General features: G+C 31.0%; 3 protein-coding genes across 4 annotated transcripts; 1 reads left to right on the top strand and 2 right to left on the bottom strand.

Moving 5' to 3' along the window:
- The first annotated feature begins 17,791 nt into the window (after window positions 1–17,791).
- LOC128385526 (U3 small nucleolar ribonucleoprotein protein IMP4-like) lies at window positions 17,792–19,046 on the top strand. Its single transcript, XM_053344400.1, has one exon. It carries the CDS (start codon window positions 17,929–17,931, stop codon window positions 18,805–18,807), a length of 879 nt encoding a protein of 292 aa, XP_053200375.1. The 5' UTR covers window positions 17,792–17,928; the 3' UTR covers window positions 18,808–19,046.
- A 940-nt stretch (window positions 19,047–19,986) lies between these two features.
- LOC128385525 (speckle-type POZ protein-like) lies at window positions 19,987–24,612 on the bottom strand. 2 transcript variants are annotated; one of them, XM_053344398.1, is made up of 4 exons: window positions 24,459–24,612; window positions 23,276–23,422; window positions 22,464–22,713; window positions 19,987–21,793 (listed from the first exon to the last, which is right to left on the bottom strand). In XM_053344398.1, exons 2-4 carry the CDS (start codon window positions 23,343–23,345, stop codon window positions 20,923–20,925), a joined length of 1,191 nt encoding a protein of 396 aa, XP_053200373.1. In that variant the 5' UTR covers window positions 23,346–23,422; window positions 24,459–24,612; the 3' UTR covers window positions 19,987–20,922. The 2 variants fall into 2 exon arrangements, with proteins under 2 accessions (XP_053200373.1, XP_053200374.1); XM_053344399.1 differs by lacking the exon at window positions 24,459–24,612 and adding an exon at window positions 23,655–23,886.
- A 126-nt stretch (window positions 24,613–24,738) lies between these two features.
- Window positions 24,739–27,046, bottom strand: LOC128385523 (nicalin-1-like). Its single transcript, XM_053344395.1, has 2 exons — window positions 26,894–27,046; window positions 24,739–26,764 (listed from the first exon to the last, which is right to left on the bottom strand). Exon 2 carries the CDS (start codon window positions 26,680–26,682, stop codon window positions 24,868–24,870), a length of 1,815 nt encoding a protein of 604 aa, XP_053200370.1. The 5' UTR covers window positions 26,683–26,764; window positions 26,894–27,046; the 3' UTR covers window positions 24,739–24,867.
- Between the last annotated feature and the right edge of the window lie 87 nt (window positions 27,047–27,133).

The following is a 27,133-nucleotide window of genomic DNA, read 5'->3' on the forward strand; positions in this document are numbered from 1 at the left end:
CCCTGAAGGGATTTGGAATCCCTGAATTGAAATGTTAATGATGATGAGAATTGGATAAGTTCAAGTAAAGAGGATGAAGAGGATAAAATGAGCTGAGTTGGAACTTTTTTGTCATGAGAGAGAAAAAGTAACTTTGTGATAATGATGCAAATGAAATCGTTAGCTCATCATTGTTATACAACAGTAGTTTCTTTAATCAACAAGACAATTTATCCTCTCTATCATCATCATCATCATCATCTCTTCATCTTCATGATGAATAATCTGACACTTTCATGACTGAATTTCTCAAGAACAAAAAAACCAAATCGATTCATTAGTTTCCAAAGAGTTTGTCTTGAGAAAATTGTTGATCACTGATATTAATTGCTCGATGTTGGGCTCAATTTAATGATGACCAGCAGTTGCTGATGATAATATTCAATGATTTAATTTCAATTAACTAACAATCATTAGTTGTTATTATCATTTGCAGAAGGTGAAAATCAAATGTAATTATTTAACAATCATGACGATAGTAATTCATCATCATCATCAACAGTATTTCCAATGTAATTGTAATTGTAATTGTTTGTGTTTGTTTGTTGATGTTGTTTGGTGTTGTTTTTATTATTATTGATGTTAATTCATTTGGAATCATTATCTTCATCATGATGATCATTATTTATCTCAATCATGTTTTTCCTGTCTCACTAATTAATTAATCAACAAGCTTCTCTCCCTCTCTTTCACTTATTATTAATATATTACATTAATAGTAATGTTTCATATGATAATTACTTGTTTTTTATTATATTGATTTGTTAGTTTATTAGTTTTAGTTGATTTAATTGTTACAAAATAATATTCATGGTGATGAGCAATCTTATTTGTGTGACACTTGGTGACGATGAGACAATTAATAAATCACTGATTAGAACCACAATCAATAAGCAACCGGGTAAAAGGTTTGATGATAATGTGAAATGATTTGGACACAATCATTAATGATTTGCTTCATTTGTTTATGTTCAGTTGACTATTCAGTCTTTATGGTGATCATGATTAAGAGGATGAGGATGAGGATGGAGATGAGGATGGAGATGAGGATGAGGATGAGACTGTTGTTAGAGTGAGAGATGGATATGTAGCTTTCAAGTGGTTCGTGGAGGAAGAAGAGGAAGAGGTTGTGATGGTGGTGGAAGATGAAGAGGAGTTGGAGGTGGTGGGTGAGATGAAATCTTGACAACTTTGAGTCTTTTATTCAGTGAACATCAGAAATAGTTGCTATCATCAATAAAGGATTACATGGAAAAGAAAAGAATTTCCAACTTACACCCTACCCAACCTTCACTCTCTAATTTTCTTACTTTTTTTCTTCTTATCCCAAAATAACATTATATATATAAGGCGGGAATTTACTTCTTTCAATTTTTTCTCTCTTTCTCTTCTTAGTTTTTTTTTCTTTTCGTTGTTTCTCTTCTTTCATCCTCATCATCAACTTTGAGTCTCGAATAACTTTCATTTTCCTCTTATTGATTTAGGTTCATTGTAGCGAAAGGAGAGAGAGAGAGAGAGAGAGAGAGAGAGAGATTTTGTCAACTAAAGCTTTTGCTTTTGGAAGCCATTGATGCTATGTAATATTTGAGATCAGGAAATGATAACTACACCAGAATGAGAGACTTGTATTATCCAAGAGAAGAGGGTGAGATAACTGGGAGTGAAAAGAGAGAGAGAGAGAGAGAGATCATGATGACGCTGATGAAAGGTCAGTGTGAGAGAAGAGGAAGAAAGAAAGAGAAGAAAGAGTAAAATATTCTGAAGAACTGAGTTAGAAGTATAGTCAAAATGAAAGAGAAGAAAAAAATATTATATTCCAAAAGCTGAAGACATTTTTTCTTGCGCATTTCAAGGCGTTTCCTTCAATCTTTACTTTGTTCAGTTCTGGTTCCAGATCAATTCTCACTTGATTTCTGATTCTATTCTCTTCCAAATTTTTCTTTTCATCTTCATCTTCAGTCTCTTCTTTTTGCTTCATATAAGAGGTACAAGAAAGAGAGAGAGAGAGAGAGAGAGAGAGATGATAACAGATAATGAGTATGATTATCCTCATGATGATAAATCTTTGGCTTTTGGGCTTGGAAGACAAAATTAGCTTTCATTAATCATAATCGCTTGAGTTTTTGTGTTTCTTTTTTGCTTCATCTCTCATTGGGCTTGAGAGATTAAACTTCATTCATCATATTACATGGGAACAACACTTAGTATTAATATTGGAATGAGTTCGGAATGATAACCAGAATTCTGAGTAAAACAATCAGCTCAAGGATAAAGATAAAAGGTGAGGTAGATGAAGATCAAATTCTGATACATTGAATGGTACAAAGAACATGGTGATGGTGATTAAGCTAAACGATACCAGGAATTGATTAGAATGATCATAATTATGATGATCGGGATGGGCGATGAATCTTGTGATAGAAACTCTGATCAGTCTGTAATTGATTCAGATGATGATGATGATGATGAGTAAGGAGATTTTAGATAATTAGTAAGATAATATTCAGAGGGTCAGAAAGTAATGAGCCTCGGTGAAAGTTAATTGAATGAGAAGGAGAAAAGTTCTGAACTTTTTCTCGATCTCGAATGTACAAAAAGTAACAAAAAGTCACGTACAAGAGTTAATCTCGAAGTGAGCATAATCTCACTCTCTTTTGTTAGTTGTTCCTCTCTCACTCTCACTTTATGATCATCTAGTATACTGAGAGCATTTTAATTATCATCATCATATTAGATGATAATTCTTTGGGTATGTGATACTTATTAACGAAATAATGAAAAAAGTTCTTTGATTTTTCTCTCACTCTCACTTTTGCTCTTTTCTAAATATATATCAGTTGGTTAGAGATCATGTACTCAAGATGATAATGATGACAAAGACTGCAAAGAAGATGCTCTGAAGTGGGGGTGGAGGAGTTGTGATGAACTAATTTTTCGTTACAACTTTAGGTTGGAAGCTTAATCCTTTGTTTCTTGGAGTATTAACCAAGGATTAAAAAGAAATGAAGATTATGATGATACAAATGGATGATGATTATGAGAGAGAGAGAGAGAGAGAGAGAGAGAGAGAGAGAGAGAGAAAGGAACAACGGATGAAGAAGTAGAATAAAAATCTAGAAAGAAGAGAATTTCGATATTTTTATCGAACTTGTACTTTAATACACTTAGATAACTTTTTCTATTCTTTGTTCAGTTGATCAATCGATGATAAATCATTATCATCATGAAATGAAATGAAATGAAATGAAATTTTAACTCCCAGGAAAAAGACTTAGCTATAAGCATTATCATTATCGATAGTAAGTGAGAAAAAAAAATCCTCGGACTGGTCAAGGGGAAATCATACCCACTTTTATTTTACTGGACTTTGAGGTAAAATTGAGTTACAAGGACTTTCAAGAGTTGATAATATTTCCTGGGAAATTATATCATCATCATGTTATATCATCATGATGATGATATTATTATATATCAAGTTGCTTCTGATGATATTATTAAATACTCATCAATAGGAAAAAAGAAATTGAAAGATGATGACCAATATGATGATGAATAATCCATTTCTGGTCAACATAATATAAACGATAATATAATAATATAATTCTAGCTCCATGAAACTGGACACACATACAGGGGAAAGGTAAAGATAAAATAATATTTTCATGTAACTTTTATCATCTATTCAATTATTAGGATGTTTTTTTGTTCATCAACAAAAAAAAAGAGGAATTGATTTAGATACAAACTGACCAGTGAAAAAATGACCTCATGAAAAGGATACAAAATTTGACCATAAAATGACCATGAGATGAATGAACCAGAACTTGAGATTCATTAATTGTGACAATCTAAATGATTTTATCTCAAGTATATTAATACCTGAATGTTTTCATGATGCAAACTCAAATTATCTTCAAGTTTTACTTTTCTACTTGACTTGATATTCAACATCTTAAATGGCAATTATCAAGATAATGAAGATAAATTAATGATAACAATGAATATGAATTCTAACATTTATCATGATACTAATGATATATCACAACAGAATTGATATAAATTGATTTCTCTTCTTGATTGTTGTGAAAATTTTTTTTATTTTTCTCTCAGAAAAAATAATATTGATTTCGGTTTCCCTGTTTGATATTATTTGAGAGATGAAAATGAAAATATAATATTCAAATTGATAATCACCATGAATCAGATTAGATCATGGAGAGGATATTAAATGAATAGAATCATAAAATTCTGGCTTGAAAGTTTATCTAAATATCTTTTTTTCTCATTATTCTGCCAATCGTAATGTCATGTTTCCTTATTGTCATTATGATTTAGTTTGATAGGATAATTAATAAATTGTTTCATCGATCTGGCAAATAATATCTTATATTATTGAGTTTCCATTTATAAATATTATATCATTAATCAAATTAATGGTCAACGGTAAACTAGCCGGTACTATTAAAGGAAATCCATGAATCACCATGGACTGAATTTTATATATCAATTGAATTGATTGTTTGAAATGATAATATTATACAATCGTGATGGTTAAATTGTGTATTATTATTGTTAGTAGATGATGATAATAATTTTAACAATCGTAATTGTTGCTCAATTTGAATAGCAACTTTTTTTTTCACTTCTCTCAATGAGAATGAAAATCTTTACCTATCAATATATTGGTGACCATTTTGATTCATGGACTTTCAGATAATTTATCATGTCTTGGTGTGTAAATTGTTGTGATTAAATTCAATCATCATCAAAAGATAATTAATCATAATAAAAGGTGAAATTCAATGAATGGGAGAGAGAGAGAGAGATTTTGATGGACATTGATGATGTAATGATGACGATGATTGTAATTGACATTGATTTTTGTTTTGTTTCCTCTTGTCTAAAGGTATCACTTTGATGTATCTTTTTATCATCATCATCATCATCACCTTGCAATTGAAATTTAAGGTAATTCTAATGATGAATGAACAAAAATTAGGTTATTAATTATTTTCCACTCATTGTGGTTGTAACCTAATTGTCATAGGTGGAGTTGAGAATCCAAAGAATATTTTTTTGTTTTCTTCATTGATGAAGAAGAAGAAAAAAAAGTTCAATCTTCCTGATGATCACCAACATCATTTCTGATTATCATCAACTGTATCTTATTCAGGTCATAGCGACTTATTAAATCCTATTTGCTTTTTTATCTTCGCCATCATCAGTAAGAATGAGAGATAAAAATGGCGACCATCTATTTTTTCATCTTCTCTCGCTTTGATGGATACACTAAGCTTAGGTAAAAGGATGAAGATGAAGATGGAGAGAGAGAGAGAAAGACAGAGAGAGAGAGATAGAAACGAGGATGATGATGTATCCCTTTAATTTCAACCTTATTAGCTATTTGGTGGTGGGTTAGTCTCAAAGTTCTGATAATCTGAGCAACAGATCGATTTTTCTCTATTTCTCCTCATCTTCTCTCTCTCTCTCTCTCTTCCACCTCTTTTATTTTTATCATCATCATCCTTAAACCCTGACAGGATTTATGCTTTCACACGAAACTGACTCATTTCATCTTGTCCTTTTCTCTTGCCTTTATCATCTCTCTCTCTCTCTCTCTCTCTCTCTCTCTCTCTCTTTCTTTCTCTCTATCATACCTCTATGATGGAGATGATAATAATAATCACTCCCACCCACCACACTCTCCACCACCATCATCATCATCTTTGTATTCCCTAGATGACCCAACTTTTCACAATCTTTTTTCCACTCCCTGTTATCATCTATGATGATAATCTTCACTCCCAGTCAATTCTTACCTTCTGAACAAATTCTGAATTCTGTTTGACAAAAAAAAGAAATATTTTCATCAGTTTTTTCATTCTTTTATCCTCCCTGTTTTTCATTCTGGTTCAATAAGAGCAGGATAATAATGATAATAACTGTTACCATGAAAAATAATCCCAATAGTAATGATTAGCATCACCCTTGACCCATTTATCTGATCATGATCATGACGATGATACAGAAAAAAAACTGAAATAACAAAGATTAAAGTAACAAAGAAAAAGTTTAATTAACTTTTTTGTCTTTCAATCAAATGGATCAATTCAATGGTCAGTTTGTAATTAACTCTTGACCATCCAGATGAGTTGAGATTATCACAAGAAAACAATAACATAATAATAGTAATATAATCACGTTTTTTAAATCATCCACCCAACTAATTAACACAATTAAACATTGAGCTCATTAAATTGTGATATTTAATATATTACATACAATGGGAACAATTAACAATCACTTACTACCATTAGGAACTTAACTAAAATGATTAACCATCATCGTTTTACTAATTGTTAATTCAATTTGTCTTCTTCTTGATTGTGAATCAATTTAATTGAATTTGCAGCAACAAATTGTTTACGATTTTCATTACCCTAATTGTAGATGGGCAATAATACAAGTTTAATTTACAATTACAAATAGATTTAAATTGTTATCCTTTGTTTAATTGTTACAACTAATGTTTATTGACTCTAATTAATCAACAAATTGTTTTACCATTCCAAGTGAAAATTATATAATACAAACTCGAAACTTTTTTGTTCTTCTTCATCTTCTTTTCAATTTCGTCGGTACTATTTTTAGAAATAACAATTGACCTTAATCATCATTAGAAATTAATCGATTGTGATGATTATCTACAATGATTTAATTGACCTTTTCTCTTACATTTCAATCGATTTCCATATAATCATCATCATGGTTTCTATTCATTGTTATTGATTGAAAAGCAACATCATCAACTTTCAATGGAAAACAAACTTGGAAATGAGATCAGTTGTTTTTTTTTTCGTATTCCTCATGTTGGTGATAATTATCATGCTGATCATCATCATCATCATCAATGAATTAATGAATGAATGAATGAATGAATCAGTTAATCATCATCATCATCATCACCATCAGAACTACGTGAAGATTGTTACAGATGAAAATCAATTTTCAAAATAAAAAAGTATCACAATTATTATACTTTCATTGATCGTCATCATCACCATGATAACTTTTTGTTGATTCATGGTGATTTTATCATCCTCATCATCCTGATTAGATGTACATCTAATGTAAACAAAAAAAACACACACACAATTGTGATAATAGTTATATTGTTATCGCAATTGTTATACAATATTATCATTATTATTATCAAAGGTAACACAAGATAGTAAAAAATTATCAGCACAAAAAATATATTGATAACTTTTCATGTTGATAATAGTTAATAATCATCATTAGTATCAATCAATTGATCAACCTGATTAGTGAAGATAACAGGTAATACATATAAAGAGATACACACACACACAATCACGCAATTGATGAACAGGTAATCGTCAATATATTTGATATAATTTTCTGTTATGGTTCCAATATTTTCATGATAACTAATGATACTTGATTTAAGTGATTCCTTTAATTGTTGTTTTCATCTTCCAATGGGTTTCTGTTTATATATTAAAAGTTTAATCATGATGCTGTTGTTGATTTCAAGTTTCACTTTTGTCACAATTTTTCAACAACATGAAACATTCAATTGAAATGTTCATGATGATCATGACACTCCCAGCTGTCTGTTTGTTTTATTATTATTTTTACCTGTGTCTAGGTTGATATATTTTCATCATCATCTGAATCATGAACATTTCATGTAATTTATCAGACTATTTTTGTTATATCCTTCTCGTTTGAATAATCTTGAAATGTTTTCCTCATCTTTGATTCATTGTAACTGGCATTTAAATAAATATCTCTGTTATCCTGAAGATGATGATGATTACGATACACTCACTGAGTATCATGAAAATTTTGTTTGATTGAATCTTGTAGAATAGAAAAAATCATCTTGTAAATACAATCATCATTCTGATGATGATGATGATGATGATGATGATGATGATGATGATGATATGTATTCAGTTTCAGATCTACATGACATGATTTTTTTACTGTTTGCTCAAAAATGCGTAAAAATCATGAATTTTTTCATTCCTGATATCATGCACATCAGAATTGATCAGATGGCAGGGTGATTGTAAAATTGGATGAGAGAGAGAGAGAGAGAGAGACAAAGAGACAGATATGATTCCATCAGGATGATATTCTTGATAATAATCTGGTAGACATGATGATGGAACCAAATGAAACTATTTCAACAATTTATTATTAATTTTGATTACGATAAAAGAGGAAAAGGTTTCGTCAATTTTGACGATTAAATTAATTTCTCATCATGAACAACATGTATTATGTTTAACACCCCATGAGAGACTGAGAATCGTATGATATACATGATGATGATTGGAACATTTTTCTAAGTTGAAACGATCCTTGGAGGGAGTAGGGTGGGTTTTCCGTTTTCCATGGAATGTGGAATAGAGATAAAAATGAAAAGAAGATGAAATTATTGTGGAACAAAGTTTTCATTTTATTCTTTTCTCTTTTATTTCCTATCCCCCTGATTTCCTTCTTCCACCATGGAGAAGATGATGATTCGCATCATCATCATCATCAAGTGTATCTCTTTCTCATGGATTCTTATTGAATGTTAAAGGGATGAAATGTCCTTGATATTATTGCTATTTATCCTGGTTTATGCTTCCTCTAATTGCCTCATTAACTGTTAACCCTTGAGAATGATGATCGTTGGATGATAAAATACAGGGTGCAGATGAATAGGGAGATACAATGAAAGAATATAATATTTATAAGTGTGTTTACTTTACTCTAATATGAGTAACTTTCATTTTCCATCTTCATCTTTCTTAAAATGGTTCATCTCTCATTCAGGAGAAAATCATCTTCGAAAATGAACTTTCTCTCTCTCTCTCTCTCTCTCTCTCTCAAAAAATTGTTACTTCTTCATCTCCATAATGATTGAAGACAAAAAAGAAACAATTTCATGATAAAGAACAGGGTAAACTTGGGATAGTCTCAGTTAATTCTGATATCAACAATTAGCTCCATTAAATTTGATCCCCGATGATCAAGCATAGTTTAACTAACGATTTCAATGTTTCATTCATAATGAACTTTTATTTATATCTTTATGTACCTCAATTGAAATGAATCAGGATTCATGGGTTTGTAATAATAACAATCATCATCAATTAACAATAGTCATTATCAATTACTAACAATTTATTCAATCCCATTTCCTTTGTTAATTGTTGCTTAAGATACAATCCAGGAAGTGGAAAACTTTTTCTCCCCCATTTCCTTTTATCATCAACTTTTCATCTCATTTCAAGATAATATTCAAAATTGAAACGATATTTTATTTCATGAGAGTAAAAATTAATACAAACTTTTCAATGGTAATTGTGTAAAATTAATTTACCATGTAATTTAAAATGGTAACTGTAATGATCATGGTAATCATTTTCATTGGAAAATGAATCTGGTACAAAATTAAACGATTGCAAAATAATAATATCAGATTAAATTGAATCATTTGAGATTTCATGAGATTTCAATCATCAAATGAATAGAGTTGATAATGATGGTTGAATCGTTGATTATTAACTTTTAATTGCAATGGTTGAAGTTGTTTTTCTCATTTCTCAGCTGATTAAGTTGATATTCATTGAATGAATAGTAACATTTATTATTAATACAATTATTTCATGACGATTTCATTAAAGATTGAAGTTTATCTGATTATTTAGGATGGTTTTTTTTTCATATATCTTGGTTGACAATTAGATGATGGAGGTTCCATTGAATTGGATGAGTGGTTGAAGGTTCAGCAAGATGATCAAGTTATATTCTTGGTTCCAGTTATAACTTGTAACTCAAGTTGTGAGCTTTTTGTGTGTGTTGATATTGTTATGAAAGTTGTTACCTGTTTCATGGTAAATTTCATGAAGCTTTTTGTGCTTCTCTGCCTTGAATATATATATTTATACACTCAACAGATTCTGAATGCTCTTGCTCAGGTTATCTGACAAGTTGGAACTTTTTTTCTTCTTCTTCTCTTACCATTGTTATTCAGATCAATCAATATGTATAAGAAAAGAAGAGAGGGAGAAGGAGAAGGAGAAGGAGAAGGATGGAGAGAGAGAGAGAGAGAGAGAGAATATATAACTAGGGATGAATAGGGAAGTGGGAGTGGGAAAAAGAACCAGGAGAAAATTTCAATTTGTTAGGAAAGAGAAAGATGGAGAAGACGAGGAGGAAGAAGAGAGATATTCCTTTTGGTAACACCAAATATCATGAATTATGATCATGTTCCAAATGAATTATTAAAATTCTGGTAGAAAATAGTAAAAGAAGATGAGGAAAAATAAATTCTATTGAATGTGAATTCAGATTGTTGATCAAGTTGCATGGATTCGAGAGCCTCTTGAAAATCTTTTTCTGTCCTTTTTGATGACCAACGATGTTCCCAATGAATCCTCATGATAATCTATATATATTCTTCAGTAAGTCTAATAGAAAGATATTCAGATGAACTGATGTAAACTAATTAATCTTAATGATAATGATGCAGAAGGAGAATGAACAAAAAAACGTAGACAATCAACTCAAGAGCACTCAGGGTGTATTACTGAAGGATTATCATGGTAACAATCAACCAATGACTTTGAATAAAAATATTTTATATTCTGTCATTTACATTGAGTTTCTGATTGTATGATTATCATGAATTCATCATGGAAAAGAAAAGTGGGTGGAGAAACAGCTGAGATGAAGGTGATTGCTATAAATGAAACAAGGAAAAACTCGATATGGAAGAAGAAGAAGATGATGATGATGATGACCTAGTTTCTTTTTTATCTTCTTTTTCCTTTTGGGTTCCTCTCTACATATACATTGTACTCTGTATGTTACTCAAGTGATGATACATTAAAGTGAGTAAATGTATGAGAATGTCAGTCAATAAATGATGAGAATAATGAAAAGATGAATGAATTATAATTATGAACAAGTAGATGAAGATGATGATGATTAAAATTAAAGTGTGATGATGATGGCAGAGTGAAAATTGAATGTCCAGATTGATTGGACAAAAGGATGAGGAGCATAGTGACTTTCGTTGGGGATTCATCATCATCATGTACTCTTTGAATATCATGATGGATGAGAGAGTGAATATTGAAAATAATGATGATGACTAGATGATGGTGAGATTTTTTTTACTTTTACTTTTTGATTGGCTGGACAGTGGACACTTTTATCAAGGTCCACTGATCTCTAAGAAAGTTAAAGCCTTTTCCTCCCCCTGGCCCACTTTCACTTTATATTTACCGTTATAATAATCAACAAAGTGAATGGTGATTGTTATTTGGACATACTTAATATGAATAATATCATATGCTTATTATGATGATAATGATGATGGTGATTATTGTATAAATGAAATGTTGAAATCCTTTGAGATGAGTTTTAATTTGTGTCAAAAGCTTTAATGTAGTCCATCATAATTATCATCATGATAATCAGTCTCAACTTCATCTTCCCCTTCTCATCCTTCATCATCTTAAAACTCTCTCTCTCTCTCTGACTAGCCAGATACAAAAGAAAGTACTGAGGATGAGGATGATGATGATGATGATGAATTTTCCCTTGTGTCCTCTCATCATTTGTTAGATTTTCTTTTCTTTCTCTAATTTCGTTAACTTCATCAACTGAAGATAATTTTCAATCCTTGATTCTGATTCTTCAGGTTCAATGTGAATTCTTCAGACTCTTCTTATCCTGAAAGCTTTTTCTCTTTCTTTTTCTCTGTCTTCTTTTTCCCATGACAAATTACTCAAACCATGAGAGAGAATGAGAGAGAAAACTCCCTTTTGTAAAAATTGTTAATATCAACTTTTAATCTCCATCCCCACCTTGAATTATCATCACATCTCATATCTCATCTCATGTTGTTCATGAATATAATTCAATGATTATTATCACATTATCATCTTATCCTGAAACTGAAATGTTGTGAATTTCTCATTCTTATCATCCTTGACATTATCATTATCATCATCATATTATACTAATGAGAATCTCTAGATCTCTCTCTCTCTCTCTCTCTCTCTCATTGTATCATCTTCAATCCTCATCTTCTTAATCTTCATGTTGTTGATGATTTTTAGATGGTTGAAACTGGTTAATTGACAAACATGGTAACTTGAAATGTCATTTGATTTGTATTACTAAGAATGAACAAAATAAGAGGAAATTGATTTCATTTACTCAGGAGGATTGAAAACCAGGGAAGAAAAATAAGATGATGAGAATGATGATAAGAGAAGCAGAGAGAAGATAAAAAGAGAGGAAAGATAGAGAAAAAAAAAGATATTTAAATGACACAGAATTATCATGATAATTTCTCGTTGACTGGTGAACAAGGTGAAGAAAAAAAAAGCCCAAAAAGAGAAAAATAATGAACCAGAATTAAGATAATCAGAAAAAAAGAAGAGAAAAAAAATCTTCTCTATAATATAAGTTATCATCTTATCTTCATCAACACAATCATTCAAATGATTATCATATCGTTCACATAAACACTGTTAACTCCATGACGATTTGATTAACGGTAAATCAACAGCATCCATGAAATATACTTGAAATTTCACAGAATCCACACCAAACATCAACACCACCTTCACCTGATCACAGTGATAACAATCAATAAATGATGATGGAAGCAAAATCCTATTAAATCAATTTAACTTTTCTATTACTTAACTAACAATTGATTAAGTCTATCAGTCTCTCTCTCTCTCTCTCTCTCTCTCTCTCTCTCTCTCTCTCTCTCTCTCTCTCTCTTTCTCTGTTTACTGTTATTGAGATTCTTGATTTCCATTGTTAACCAATCAATTTACTTTTTCTCATCCATCTTACCAAAACTTTCATCTTCATCCTCATCCTTATCTTCATCTTCATTTCCATCATCATCGTCATCATATTGATGACAATAAGAATGCAAATGTCAACAAAACTGAAACGAACTCCAAAATAAAAACTAACAATCATTGAGAAAAAGGAAAACAAATCAATCCTTAATCACCATGAAATGATGATGATGATGATACAATAATTAAATAATGATGATGACAGTAATTAAATTGAACTTTACACCCACTCAAAGTTGAGTATAACATTTCAATTGTTGGACTTTTATCAATTGTAATTAAATTGCAATTGAGTGTAAACATTGAAAGACACACAATTTAAACACAAACTGTCCCAATATAATTACAGTTACCAATTTAATTGTTTATACAATAACTTTGCTAAATCAGCGAATCAAAATTTACTGTTATTTAAACATCTACACACACACACACAATCAGTTAAATCATAATGAGCTGTTTCCTTGTTAGAATAAAAGAAAGAGAAATTTTCTCTTTCTTTTATCTCATGAGTAATTCTGATTCTGATTCCATGATAAAGTTATTTTCCATTCCAATGAATTGAACTTTAGCTTCCATTAATTGTCAATCAATTATAATACATTTTCTATCGTTTTTATATCTATTACTTCATCTTTTTTTCCTTTTATCTTTTCAACCTCCACCTTCATCATCATCATCTCTTTCTTCCTCCTCCTCTTGCTCGTGTGTCAATCCAAGCATCATTTCCGTTTCCTCTTTACGTTTCTCTCTATTTCCACTTTCTTTTTACCCTTTCCATTGATATATATACATAAAAGCAGATCAAATTGTTTGTTACTTTCACAAAGATCAAGTAAATGGACTGTAAATAGACAGTTTCCTTTTCCATATGATAAAGACAAAAATCAGTCACATTCATCAATACATGTAACATTTATTAACTAAATTAACTAATCAACTAACCCGATAGAAACCAAATTGTAACCATTTTCATCCTTTCCCATTGATTAATAATAATAATAATAATCAAACCCATTAGCCATTTATGTATCTTGATTATCATTAAGAAGACTCTAATCATTATAATCAATCAATGAACATTATTTATCCAGGTTATCAGATTATTAATGATAATCACTTTAATTGTAATCATCATGGTGATAATCAACATGTAACTATGTAACTTAAATAATAAATTGTTGTCATCAATTGATTTTTCAACTGTTTTCTTTTAGATCATATTAATGAATGACAAGTGATAATAATTTAAATTGCAAATTGATTGTTACAATTACTTTTACCACGAGAGAGCGAGAGAGAAACAATTTCAGTTCAATTTGTCACCTTATATATTATATTGAAATCGGTGAGTATCACATTGCATATACATGAATTTGATTATCATGATGATTCTGTTATCTGTTCATGTAATATCTTCAACTGGTTTTCTAGCTTTGTGTGAGTCTAATTTTGTTTTATTTTCTCTGCTGAAAAAAGTTCTGACGATGATAAATTTTTCATGGAAATAAGTTCGCCTCATGCTCATTTGACAAGAGGTGTGAATGTGCTTAAGGAACCATAAATTAACCATAAAATTTTGGGTTTACTAAGACTACGTGCTAAGAATGATGATAAGATGAGATATGAGTAGATGATGATGATGAAGGAAGATGGATAAGAATGATACAAGAAGACATGATGATAACTATTTTCTATGTTTACATTCAAGTTAAACTTTCGTTGATCAGTTAATTGATCAACAAAAAAGAAACATTGATTCTCATCCAATCAACAGCTTCATAATCAATCTTACTTCTCAATCTCATCATCATCATCATCATCATCATCATAGTCTTAGCATCTTCATCTTCATCTCTCACTTATCTCCATCATCTCAGTCTCTTTCATCGTCATCCTTTTGTTACTAAAAGAGAAGAAAATTTTTTTCTTATTATATATATTGAGTGAGATGTGAAAAGGATGCGGATGATGATGGTGATGATGATGGTGATACAAATGAAAGAGATGAGGAAGAAAAGTCAGAGAATTTTTATTTCTGTCAATTTAACCATTAACAGTTAAAGATAATTGGATTGAGCTGCTATTGATCAGGTTGATTTGACAAGAGGCACATAAAAGCATAGAAATGAAACAGATAAACAGTAAAATAATAATGATAATAATGTTTAGACCCAATAAACAACAACTACAATGGTAAAGACAATTTCATCCTCATCCTCATCATCTCAGTGAAAAACATTATCTTTTCCCATTCAATACAAAACCAATCAATGAGTTGACAAGAAACAAACAAATTTCATTTCAATTTCAGCATTCACAATCACCATGATATCGGTTATCATTATTATGAATGAGATTTTTTCTCAATACAATATTAAACTTATTGATTAGATATTAGGAAAACTAAATCAACAAATCAGATTTGCTCCTACAACGATCATGTATTTTAAAGTTGGTTGATTGTTTGAAAGTTTTTTTTTATTCCCAATCAACATGATGCTGATTACTAATCCTAGTTAATTGTTATTCTTGAGTTTTCATTGATCAGGATGAATGTTATTCATGAAAATTATCTCAACGATAATCATGATATTTATTTAGATTTCATTTCGATCAAGTTGAAATTTTTCCACTGGAAAATCATTTAGTTGTCACCCAACGGCAATTAAATATTAATATTGTTCAAAATCATTCATTTTATGCTTACAAATGATGATTACATGATGATGATGATGATAATGATACGAAATAATAATTTACTTGAAGAGAAGGAGGAAAAAAAGTTCTACTCAACTTTTTTGTCAGAACTTTTTGTGAACTCAAAGTTTTGAAAAAGTAAATTCTTTTCATTATCAATCATTTGATATATGTTCTTGTGTTTCAATTTTCAGGATGAAAATTGTGATTAGTTTGAACCTTCAGGGCATCATTATCATCGTTATTATTATTACAATTCTAATCATCATTAGTATCCATGATAATCATTTCCATTCTCATAAGATATATATGATATTGAATGAGGAAATTTTTTCTTCTTTCTCATTCCAATTTAAATGTTATATAAATAATAATATGTCTATTTTGTATATTACATTTGAATCTGAATCCATCAACAATTCTTGGGTTCAATTTTCATCTCCCATAAGCTGAATCTTGGAATCTCAAGTTATACTTGATGATTATCATCATCATCATGCTGATAACTGAAAGGAAAGATACAGTTAGATGATTGAACCCTGTAAATTGAATAGTTAACATGGGAAAACAATGAAAATAAAAACTAAAAAAAAAGTAAAATAAATAGAATTGAAAAGGAAAAAGTTTCAACTACATAATCCAAGTCACGTTGAAACTTTGTCTTCATGATGATGATGATGATGATGATGATGAAGGATAAGAAGAGAGAGAGAGAAAAAAGTTTCAGATGATCAGATAGATGAAGATGATAATAGTTTGTATTCCTATGGAAAAGTAATATATATTATATGGAGAGACAGAATAAATATTTTTCTTTCTTTTTCTCTGTCAAGTTATCATGATTGACCATGATGATGATGATGGTCACCAATGGAAGATGAAAATTGCAACGTTTTTTTTTATCTTTGAAAACGACAAAAATTTTGATCAACTTCCAATTCTGAATCTGTTTGTTGGTGTGAGATTATTTCTTTGTACTTCCTTTAAACACACTCCCTGTTGTCCAATCATGTCCAGTATTTATTTAATATTACCAAAGGCTTTCTGGTGACAATGGACAATAACTACAAGAGAGGAGAGAGAGAGAGAGAGAGAGAGAAAAAAAAAACTTTCAAGAAATGACAAAGGGAAACACAAGCAACATAAAAAGTCAACTGAAAAGTTCAGTGGGTGGGGAACTTGAGTAATCACATGGAGAGAGTGAAGTTTTTTCTCTCTCTCATCTTTTTACTTCTAGTCAATAGATTCAATAATCATGTAACTATTTTTGTTTCCTTTTATCTTTTGTTATTCTTTCCCTTTGACCCTCAGTGTGAGAGAGAAAAAAAAATCTCAGAGTTGAGTATTTATAACCAGTAATCAGGAACATGGATGATGTTGATAATTTCAATTGGTGAAGGTGAATTCATATATTTATGATATGGAATGATAATCACGTAGACACAAGCTGAGGAAAAAGTTGAAGATTATCAAATAATAAAACAATAATAATGATGATAATATGGATGAAGTTTACAATTCTGACAATAGATTAACCAGAATTATCTCAATAGAAAAAAAAAATTTTCTTTTCTCTTTTTTTTCTGGTTCAACCTTTGGGAATTTGTAACAACACAAATTGATTTCTATTTGGTTTTCTCTAATTGTTGTTAATCACCAAGATAAATATATCTATCTAAATGGTTACATCGTCTCATCGGCTCGAAAATAATATAAAAACAAATCACTAATCATTACAATCTGAATGTTACTTTATTATTGTTGTTTTGTAAAACTTAATTAACACCAATCATTTAGTCAACACTTAATTGTTTACCGGATATAATCACTAATGCACTTCCGAAGTAATCATATTTTAGATGTGTATGTGTGTGAATGTCACTTAACAATTTATATTTAGGTTGATGATTTGATTGTTGGTTAATTTAATTTACATGAATTAAGAATCTGTGATTGATTTGAAAGGGGAAACATTTAGATTTTCAGAGTTGATGGAAAAATTTCAATTTCTTTAGAAATATTTCCAACCAACAGATGGCGCCAGGTTATTCTCTTTCTTTTTTGTTCTTTTCTCTTTCTTTCCACTATTGATAATCGAACATGTTGATCGATGTATCGATAGTTTCGTTCAGCTGATTAATTTAAATGTGGAAATTTTCACATGTTGGTTTCATTTTGTTTTCGTTGAAATTAATTTAATTGTTGTGATTGTTTTCGAATTCTTTTTGGTTAATAATTGTTTTCTTGATTGTTCTATTGTTGGTGAAGTTTGAAAATGATTCGTCAACAACAGAGATTAAGGCGAGAATATTTATTCCGAAAATCGGTTGAGGAAAAAAAAAGATCTTCAGAGGAGAAGAAGAAGAAAATTAGAGAAGCCTTGGAATCGAATGAACCAATTCCAACTGAGCTTAGACGTGGTGCTATTTCTTTAAGTAAAGTTGCCGATTTAGATGATGATGGAGGTGAACAGGTTACAAGCCATGAAGATGATGAATATCGATGGGCTGGTGTCGAAGATCCCAAAATTGTTATTACAACTTCACGTGATCCAAGTTCACGATTGAAACAATTTGCCGCTGAGATGAAGCTACTTTTTCCTAATTCTCAAAGAATCAATCGTGGTAATTATGATGTTAAAAAGTTATTTGAAGCCTGTAGGAGTAACAATGTAACCGATTTTATTGTTGTCCATGAGACTCGTGGTCGCCCTGATGGTTTAATTATCTCTCACCTTCCCTTTGGTCCAACTGCTTACTTTCAATTGGCTAATGTTGTAATGAGACATGATATCCAGGGGATTGATAAAATGTCGGAAGCTTATCCACATCTCATATTCCATGAATTAACTTCAAAATTAGGTAAAAGGATAACCAATATATTGAAATTTTTATTCCCAGTTCCAAAGGAAGATAGTAAAAGAGTAATCACTTTTGCAAATGTCGATGATTATATTTCATTTCGCCATCATACTTACAAAAAAGTGGACGGTAAAATTGAATTAACGGAAGCTGGTCCAAGATTTGAGATGAAATTGTACCAAATTAAACTTGGAACTCTGGAAAACGAAGACATCGCTCAAACTGAATGGACACTTCGACCTTACATGAATACGGCAAAGAAACGTAAACTACTCAGTGTCGGACAAATCTAATCAATCAACTAAATTAATCTTCTATTTTCATGTTCACCCTGTAATAAGCAATAACCCATACATGATGTGACATTAATTTCCATCATGATTTAAATTAATTCACTCTGATTGTTATCCTACCATCTCTAAATCAATTGATTACCTGAGCCTTTCTCACCTCTTGTTTATATTACAATTCACCCAACCAAATAAACACTGAATTGTTGATTAACAATCAGATGAATTAATTGAATACCTAATCAATTATAAACTCAATTAATTAGGTAAATGAGTTGTAACCCTCATCATTTTCATACCCACATAACAAAAAAACCATCAACAATTTGAAAATTGATTATTTGGTAACAAGACAAAAAAAATGATCTTCTCATTAGTTGAATTGTTATTATCAAGTAATTAACTTGTATCTTTCATCAAAAGTTAACGTTAATTGTTGAAATATGTATCAAGTGATTGGAATTTTATTCTTTTCCATTTTAATCAATGTTTTTCTCTTTTCACAATCAGTTAATTGTCAACCTCGTATTTCTGAGGTTGAAGCTTCTTACGTTTTAGCCGCTTTCACGAACGGCGGTGGACTTGACCTGATGAGAAAAGTACTGGACAATGTCCGTCGACTGGATTCCCAATCAAATGTGAAACAAGCGCAACTTGAACGTGTATTTAAACGTCGACTTAATTATGGACCATCAATGGATCTTGATTCCCTTGATTTGGAACATGAATTAATCGATGAGACGGAAAAATTAATGTCAACAGTTTTGTATCACCTTTATGATGAATGGGAGGAAATGATTAAACCAATGAGATTGGCCTTTGATTTTGATTTAATTGCTAAACACAATCCATCATATTTTATGCATTCACCTGGAGGATTTAACAAGATGGAAGCTCCAACAACAATTAGGAAACCAGTTAATGAAACAGTCATTGAAATGATCAATGGATTACCTTCAATTCCGATGGTTTTAACATCAGCCAACGATTTACTTGATAAAGCAATTAAGTCAATTGAATCGGGCAAATTAAATTACGTTGATCGTGAGACACTTCAGGATAAGATAATTGAAAAATTATCCAAAATTTCAGATCAATACAATTTCCTTTGAAAAGTTTTCCAAAACAAAACAAAATGTAAAATCGCAATAAAATGAAATAAATTGTTAACAATTAGGTTAATTATATTGCTAAATTGTCTTTTTCTTTCTCTAGTCTTTATTGAGAAATAATCTGTAAAAGAGAGGAAAGAAAGATGCAGAAAAGAAAAGTGAGAAGGGAGAGAACACAAACATTGTTTGGGGAGGAAAAGGAAACAATTGTAGCCGAAGGTGGGAGAGAGTGAGAGAGGGAGAGAGGGAGAGGGAGACGAGTCGAAAAAAGTTATACAGTGAAAAAAAAACATAATGGACAAGCGCTTATACCATTCATAAAATGATGTAGTTGGTTTACAAATAGAAATATATATAATATGTAGAGATGTATGTTATGTATAAGATGGTTTTCGAAAAGGTCGACAATCGTTTGCAAGAATCGCTTTTTTTTCTTTGTAAACAAAGGCCAAAAAGGAGAAAACGTGGTGAGAGAGAGAGAGAGAGAGAGAGAGAAGAGGTGGAAGTTGAACAAATGGCGAATTAAATAGGATAGTTTTTTTTCAGAACATTAAAAGCCCATTTTCGATTTGAGCTCGACAATATAGATGGATGATGACCAAGACCAGGATCACTTGCGGTCGGTCAGTTGGTTCTTCTTGTAAGATGTAACATTGTGTTAATTTTTACCAGAGCACAAGATTAAGTGAAAAGGATTAAGAATAAAGAAAGAGAAATAGAAAAGATGATTTAAAGGAAAAAGAGAGAGAGAGCTTGTAAAATGAAAGAGATTTTGAAGAGAAAAAAGGAAAAGGAGAAACTGTAGATTAATTTGATGTTCCATTTTGTTGAATGTTATGATTAATTACTCATAAACTCCTTTTGTTTGTGTTTCTTTTCATGTCGTTTCATCTTGTACTTTATGCTGTAAGAAAATTGCACAACTCGTTTCCGATTATTTTTTTTCCTAAATAGTAATTGATGGAAAATCCTTTGGTTTTATTTATAGTTTTCTAATTGTTGTGGTTTAATTGGGCCTTGGTCTTTTTGCCATGAGCTCGAATGCTTCTTTAAAAAGTGATGGTCTTTTTCCCACTTGAGTATCCCATGAATCTGCATTGACAATTTTAGCTGAATTTCTGACCACAAATTCCAAACATTTATCCTTCAATTCAATACTATTACATGCATCTGCTAGAGCTAAAATTTCCCCTGAAGTTTCAATAGTAACTTTAGAGGCTAAATATTGTTCACATAACATTTTCAGCTTGGGTAGATCATATTTGTCCGCAGCGATTAACAGGTCACAAGCATATTCTTCTAGATTACCAACTTTATCTGTATAAATGAAATTAATCATCTCCCTTAAAACGGCTCCATCAATATCTTTTATCTCAATTTTAGATTCAGCCTTTTCCTTGGTTTCATGTGAAAACATGGCTCCAATCACTTTTGATCTGATTGACAAGATAATTTTATGAGCTTTAACTTGAACTTTATCTTTTCCTTCAAGAATAATGTCCGTCTTTTCACCTCCATTGGTAAAAAAATTGGCCAAGTCACTTGTAACTGAATGTCGAGCTAAAGCTTCCTCTGGATAGGTAAGCTCAATATGCTCATTGTCAGGACATGGAACCAGGGAGGAAGTTACTTCACCAAACATGGTGATTTCACATAGAATACGAAGTGAATCTTCAGTTCCAAGCATATTATTGGCTGGATTGAGAAGTAATTCTCTTGGTGCTAATAGTTTGTATCCATGACCCTCTGTTCCAGCTTTAAATATCCTTCCTTCATGTCGACTACATTCACCAGTATATCTTGGATCACCTTCAGCATCCAAAACGGATATCACATATTTAGCTCTAACTTGTTGTTTTGTCCTATCCTCACATGATCTGTTTTGAAAGAGAAAAAGAAAAAATTTAAATTATGAGAAAATCAATGAGTAAAAAGGATATCACAAGGTTGAACTTTAAACGATCATCTGATCAACCACAGTAAAACCATATGTGTGTGTATATGTTGGTGCGTAATTATCATATAAACTACATTAAAATTAAATCTACTTGAGATCTAATAAGGTAAATTTCCACGTGATTAGATCAAAAGTAGATTAATAAAGCTAGTTAGATAATCTATAATAGAGAGAGAGAGACAACATTAACATGTGAGGTGTTTTCTTACAAATAAAGTGCGATTAGAAACGTAGGCTTAATTTAGCTCAATAGTTGAAATTAATCCTGTTGAAAATATAAGAAAATGTGCAAATAGATAAAAAAAATGACCCAAGTCATTAAGCACAAGTAGATGACCAATGAAGATAATTTTGAAGATAAATAAACGAGATCAAGAGCTATCTCATCAAGGAATAAGACACAAAATAAACACACACACAAACTCTCTCATTTTCTCTCTCTTGAGATTAATTAAAGCAACAAGGGCGAGAAATCCAATACACTCTGAGTTGTGTTAATACGATGACTTGGTTATTTTTGTACTCTTGTTATAACTAATATCCGAGGGAGAGAGAGAGAGAGATAAGGCTCAATATAACAACCACTGTACCTTAAAAATAGATGAATTCCAATGTATTCAATACCGGATGTTTCATCCAATGTTTTCGGTCTCAATTTCATGAACCATTTGTCCTTTGATGCCGGAGGTGAAAAATTGGGGCAGCATATAAATTCTGTGTCACTTGGAATATAACTGAAATTCTTGATCGTCCATAGGTGACTGAATTTGGTTACTGGTAATAGGCTTATACTTTGACTTGATGGCATCAGAGAGGCTTGAGCTCTTCTGTGAGATGTTGCTAGAGAGAAAATTAAAATGATGATTAAAAATGAGAATTAATGAGAATCAATGGCAGCGAAAAAAAACGAGGAAAATGATTCTCGTTTTCCCAAAGGTTAACAAGTCAATAGAAAAAGAAAGATGAGAAAAAAAGAGAAAGAGATCAAGGGAAAATCATAAAAATTAAAGAGCAATTGATGATTAATTAACAACTGCGAGTGAGAGAGAGGGAGAGAAACAAAGGAAAATCAAGAAAATAAAATTAGAAACAGAAATAGACAGAGTAGTGAGAAAACGACAGAGAGAACAAAAAGAGACAGAAAAAAAAGATAAATATTATGAGATAAATAACAAAGATGGAGGTGAAACCAAAAGGAAAAAAGTGGAAAGAGAATGTGAGTGAGCAAGTGAGTAAGAGAGAAAAAAGGTAATGATGAAAAAGAGCAATAGAGGGAGATAAATATTTCAAAAGTAAATTATAACCCGAGGGCAATGAAATAAAAAAAAATTAACCAATCGAATGACTAAATCATAAGATAGCAAAAATGATTATGGGGTGAGAGAGATAAAGGATTACGTACCCATGGTAGGAAATACTCTGAATCTTGAAGAGTTACTGGTATTGTTATTAGATGATTGTAAGTCCCTCATTCGATCATTCAATAAATAACCAGAGGAACAATTTGTGGATTGAACAGTTTCTCTAAAATACAAGAAATATCACCAAACTGTGTGTGAGAGAGAGAGAGATATATAAATCTATTAAGGAGACGAGATAAAGAGAGAGAGAGAGACAAAGAGAACAAATGAAAACAAAGGTGAGAGAGAAAGTGAAAATGTGAAAACAAAGAGCAAGGTTGAAAATGGAAGATGATTAGAATAGAGATGATTTAAGAGAGGAAGAGAGAGGAAGATGAAGGAGAGAGAGAGAGAGCAAATGAAGATGAAATATTAGCTTACAAGAAGAGGTTAAGATTAGTTATCAGCAAACAATTAAAATTAAATTTGATTGGTGTTCTTTTAACAAGAGGAGCAAAAATTTAAGTGAAAAGAAAACAATAAGCTTGAGATGGAAAAGGCTTGAGGGCGCAACACTCGTGCTAATTAATAGCCAGTGGTTATTACATGTGATGGATTAGCAATTTAAATTGTTGCAATTTAGATTGTGTTGATTGTTTAAGATGATTTCGTGGCTCATTCAATTGAAATTGTAACAATTTTAATCAAACAACCACGAGTATTGAATTAAGTGTGAGGGGCTTGTTACTTGGTAGAAAATGAAAGAATTTTCTTCAATTTTCTGTCTATCAGAATGAGGAATGAACTTTCCTCAAGGTGATTAGGTTTGATTGAGACTATATTTAACTAATTGTGTTTAGATATTTTAGGAACACAAATAGATAAATAAAATTTCTCATTGGTAAGATAAAAAAGAGAATAATCTTATCACTACAAGTCGATTACTTGAGTGCTTACGATGACAATTACACTATAAATTGGGTATTTTCTGTTTGTAATCTTTTCATCTTCAAACAATTTACTCGGTTCAATTGATTAGCTTTTAACAGTAGATAAAGAATAACAATCGCCAAAGTTATCTCTTGAATAAATTAATGAAAGATTAAGCAAAGAGAAAGAGAGATAGAGAAAAAATTTCAATCATAGAAAATCAATAAGAACTAAAAAAAAGAGAAAAGAAAAAAAAATTTGGATTTAAAAAGCTGAAGAGATGAAAAGAAGAAAATATTTTCCCTTGTTACTTACTCGATTTTTTCTTCCTTTCGAATTAAACTTTTGATAATTTAAGAAATAAGATTTTGCCAATAAGATCAATCACTTAATTAAAGAAATTAAAATTAATTTAAATTAAGATTATTGATTAAGAATTAAAAAGAAAACAAGAGACAAAGATCATCTCATTAAGAGATGAGAAAGTGAATCCTTGTTGTCTTTTTTTCTTTCGTGAGAATAGCCCATAAGTCTATTTATCGAGCATTTTTTTATTCTAAGAATCATAATGATGATTGATAATCGATTTAATTTGTTTCTTTTTTGTCTGGTTGTAAATAAGAGTTTAATTGGTTAGATATAAAAATTGATACATTATATTATTATTGATCGAAAGAGTTACAATTGTGTTTACTCTTTAAGCTAATTTAAATTGTAACTTGAATCATTGAGACTTGGACTTGGTTAATAAAGTTCCGTTTTCAGTTGATTTGATTGCTGAACATTTGATTGATTTAATTATCATCTGAATGGTCTCGAAATTGGTTAGGAATAGGTAAAGAATCAACAGGTAAGAGACTATTCCCAGTGATAGGAAAAGGTCAAAAATTGCTGGTTTAATGTTGTAAATGTTTGTCGCTAATTGTGTTGGTTCATAGAAAACAATCTCAGGCTCTTTCCGGTCCATTCGGAAATGTTGATATCGAGTATCTTTGCTAAATCGTTTCATTGCCATGAAAAGGGTGGAAATTAATGGGGACACCTTGTAAGTTGATCCGGTTAATGAGGTGAGTAAATTTTGTTGACTCCGAGAGGTGGATGTGATCTGTTTCAACATGGAACTGATAAATTGTTTGGAAACACCAAGTTCGTCTTTGAAAATACTAGAACTTGAATGATTTCGAATGTTGAAAACTAAACGTGACAAAGTTTCACCGATTATTTCAATGTTTGTCGAAAGAGTGTCAATATCGACACTTTCGTAAGTGTCCAGAATACTGGTTCGACTAAGGGTCTTGGAATTTTGAAGTGTGGATAATGTTAAAGAGGGTAAACGACGTTGGATGAATCGATCATGTTCCCAATTTAGTGATTCATCTGAGAGATAAGTTTTTTCTGGGACAAATGAAACATCGGCACCTTTACTGGTTGCGATCTCGTTGAGTTGATGATACAATCGGTGGGTGATTGAGGTTTCCTTTGGAATTCTGGGTAAATGAAGGAAAAGTGATTTAGATGAGGTGGTTGATGAACCAAGGGAATCAAGACAAATCGATAATTGGGCATCAGATAATAGACCAGATTCTTTAACGTCTAAATGATCTTCGATCCATTTTTTGGTACCAAGAAAGCCAAATTTACCACCACCCGAAAGTAGAAAGACCAAATTAACGGCAGGTTGACTTTTACGATTATTATAAAGTTTAGAGAAAAGTCTGATCAGTTCAAGTAGAGCGACAACTCCACTTCCATTTGAATCACCGCCATATGAAAGACCTGAGGCAATTCCTGAAGCATCATAATGAGCAGCGATCACAATTGTCGGTGATTGATCATCACTTTTACTTCCAGTTAATTTAGATTCAATGTTGGTTATTATGGGATCAGTGATCGGTTTAGGTGATGGACCAGAAATCGATAACTGGTAACCATTGGCGAGAACAGCATTGAAAAAGTCAACACCAAAAAATTTTTTCTTCCCCTGATGTTCATCATTAACATTATCCGATTTAAGTGATAATTCTTGATAAATATCCATTAGATTAGAATTTTCTTTACCAAAATAAATTGGAATATCGAATGTACGAGAAGCCAGTGTTTTCTCAAATGCCAAGATGGATGAACGAACTTTTGAACCCAAATTGGTTAAATTGTTGGGAACTAAGATCAACATTCCACCAACCATTGGATTCTTTAAAAGATCTTCAAATGTTTCCGATGATTTAATTATTTCGCTAATTCTGATTAGAAGACACTTTTTTGCATAGCTTTGTGATAGAGTTGATATCGTTCTCATCTCCAAGTTCATCACCGAAGCTCTTGATCCATAAGGATTTCCCAGCCAATCGTGGTGTTTCATACGATAGACAGTTAATTCTTGATTAGCTAAGACCACCTTAGGTCCACTTGAAAATACTATTAGAATTGGAATTAAGGTTAACATGGCACAAATGGCTTGGAAACTGACACAAGCAGAAGAGGCAGTTGATGATGAAGAGCGAAATAGTTCACCAAATACATTTTCTCCAAATGAGAACATCTTGATTATCGATTACTAGTTAAATCAGCAGAGATAAATCATGTTACTTAGGTGAAAAACACGAACAAACGGACTATCTAATCTAAAAGAAAAGGTGAGAGATAAAAAGAAAATCCATTAATTAAGAAAAAGAGAATTAAAAAAAAACATGCTTGAAGAATAGAATATATTTCAAGAGGTAAATAGAAAACAATTAACTCTAATTACTTACTCAGTCTATTGTTTCTTCTAACCGGTGATCTATAGAAAAGAGATAATCAACTGACGATGAGATTAATTGACTTAATTATGAAGAAATTAGAATAAATTTAGAGTAATTTGTAAATTGGAACAAAAAAAAACACCGATCAGAAAGAAAATCCTTGTTGTCTTTTTTTCTTCAGTGAGAATAGCCGATTGTCCTATTTGTAGAGATTTTTTTTATTCTTTTTCGAAACTGTTGATTGGAAAA

This window comes from Panonychus citri, unplaced genomic scaffold, assembly GCF_014898815.1.
Source record: "Panonychus citri isolate SS breed McGregor unplaced genomic scaffold, ASM1489881v1 Contig00049, whole genome shotgun sequence".
In the NCBI taxonomy this organism is placed as follows: Eukaryota; Metazoa; Arthropoda; class Arachnida; order Trombidiformes; family Tetranychidae; genus Panonychus; species Panonychus citri.

Excerpts from the sequence above, each read along its gene's own strand:
- LOC128385525 (XM_053344398.1), bottom strand. The coding sequence starts at position 23,345 with ATGAGGGACTTACAATCATCTAATAACAATACCAGTAACTCTTCAAGA. Across the intron at positions 22,714-23,275 it reads CAGAGTATTTCCTACCATGG|CAACATCTCACAGAAGAGCT; the intron begins GTACGTAATCCT and ends TTTTCTCTCTAG. Across the intron at positions 21,794-22,463 it reads GGAATTCATCTATTTTTAAG|ATCATGTGAGGATAGGACAA; the intron begins GTACAGTGGTTG and ends CTTTCAAAACAG.
- LOC128385526 (XM_053344400.1), top strand. The coding sequence starts at position 17,929 with ATGATTCGTCAACAACAGAGATTAAGGCGAGAATATTTATTCCGAAAA.
- LOC128385523 (XM_053344395.1), bottom strand. The coding sequence starts at position 26,682 with ATGTTCTCATTTGGAGAAAATGTATTTGGTGAACTATTTCGCTCTTCA.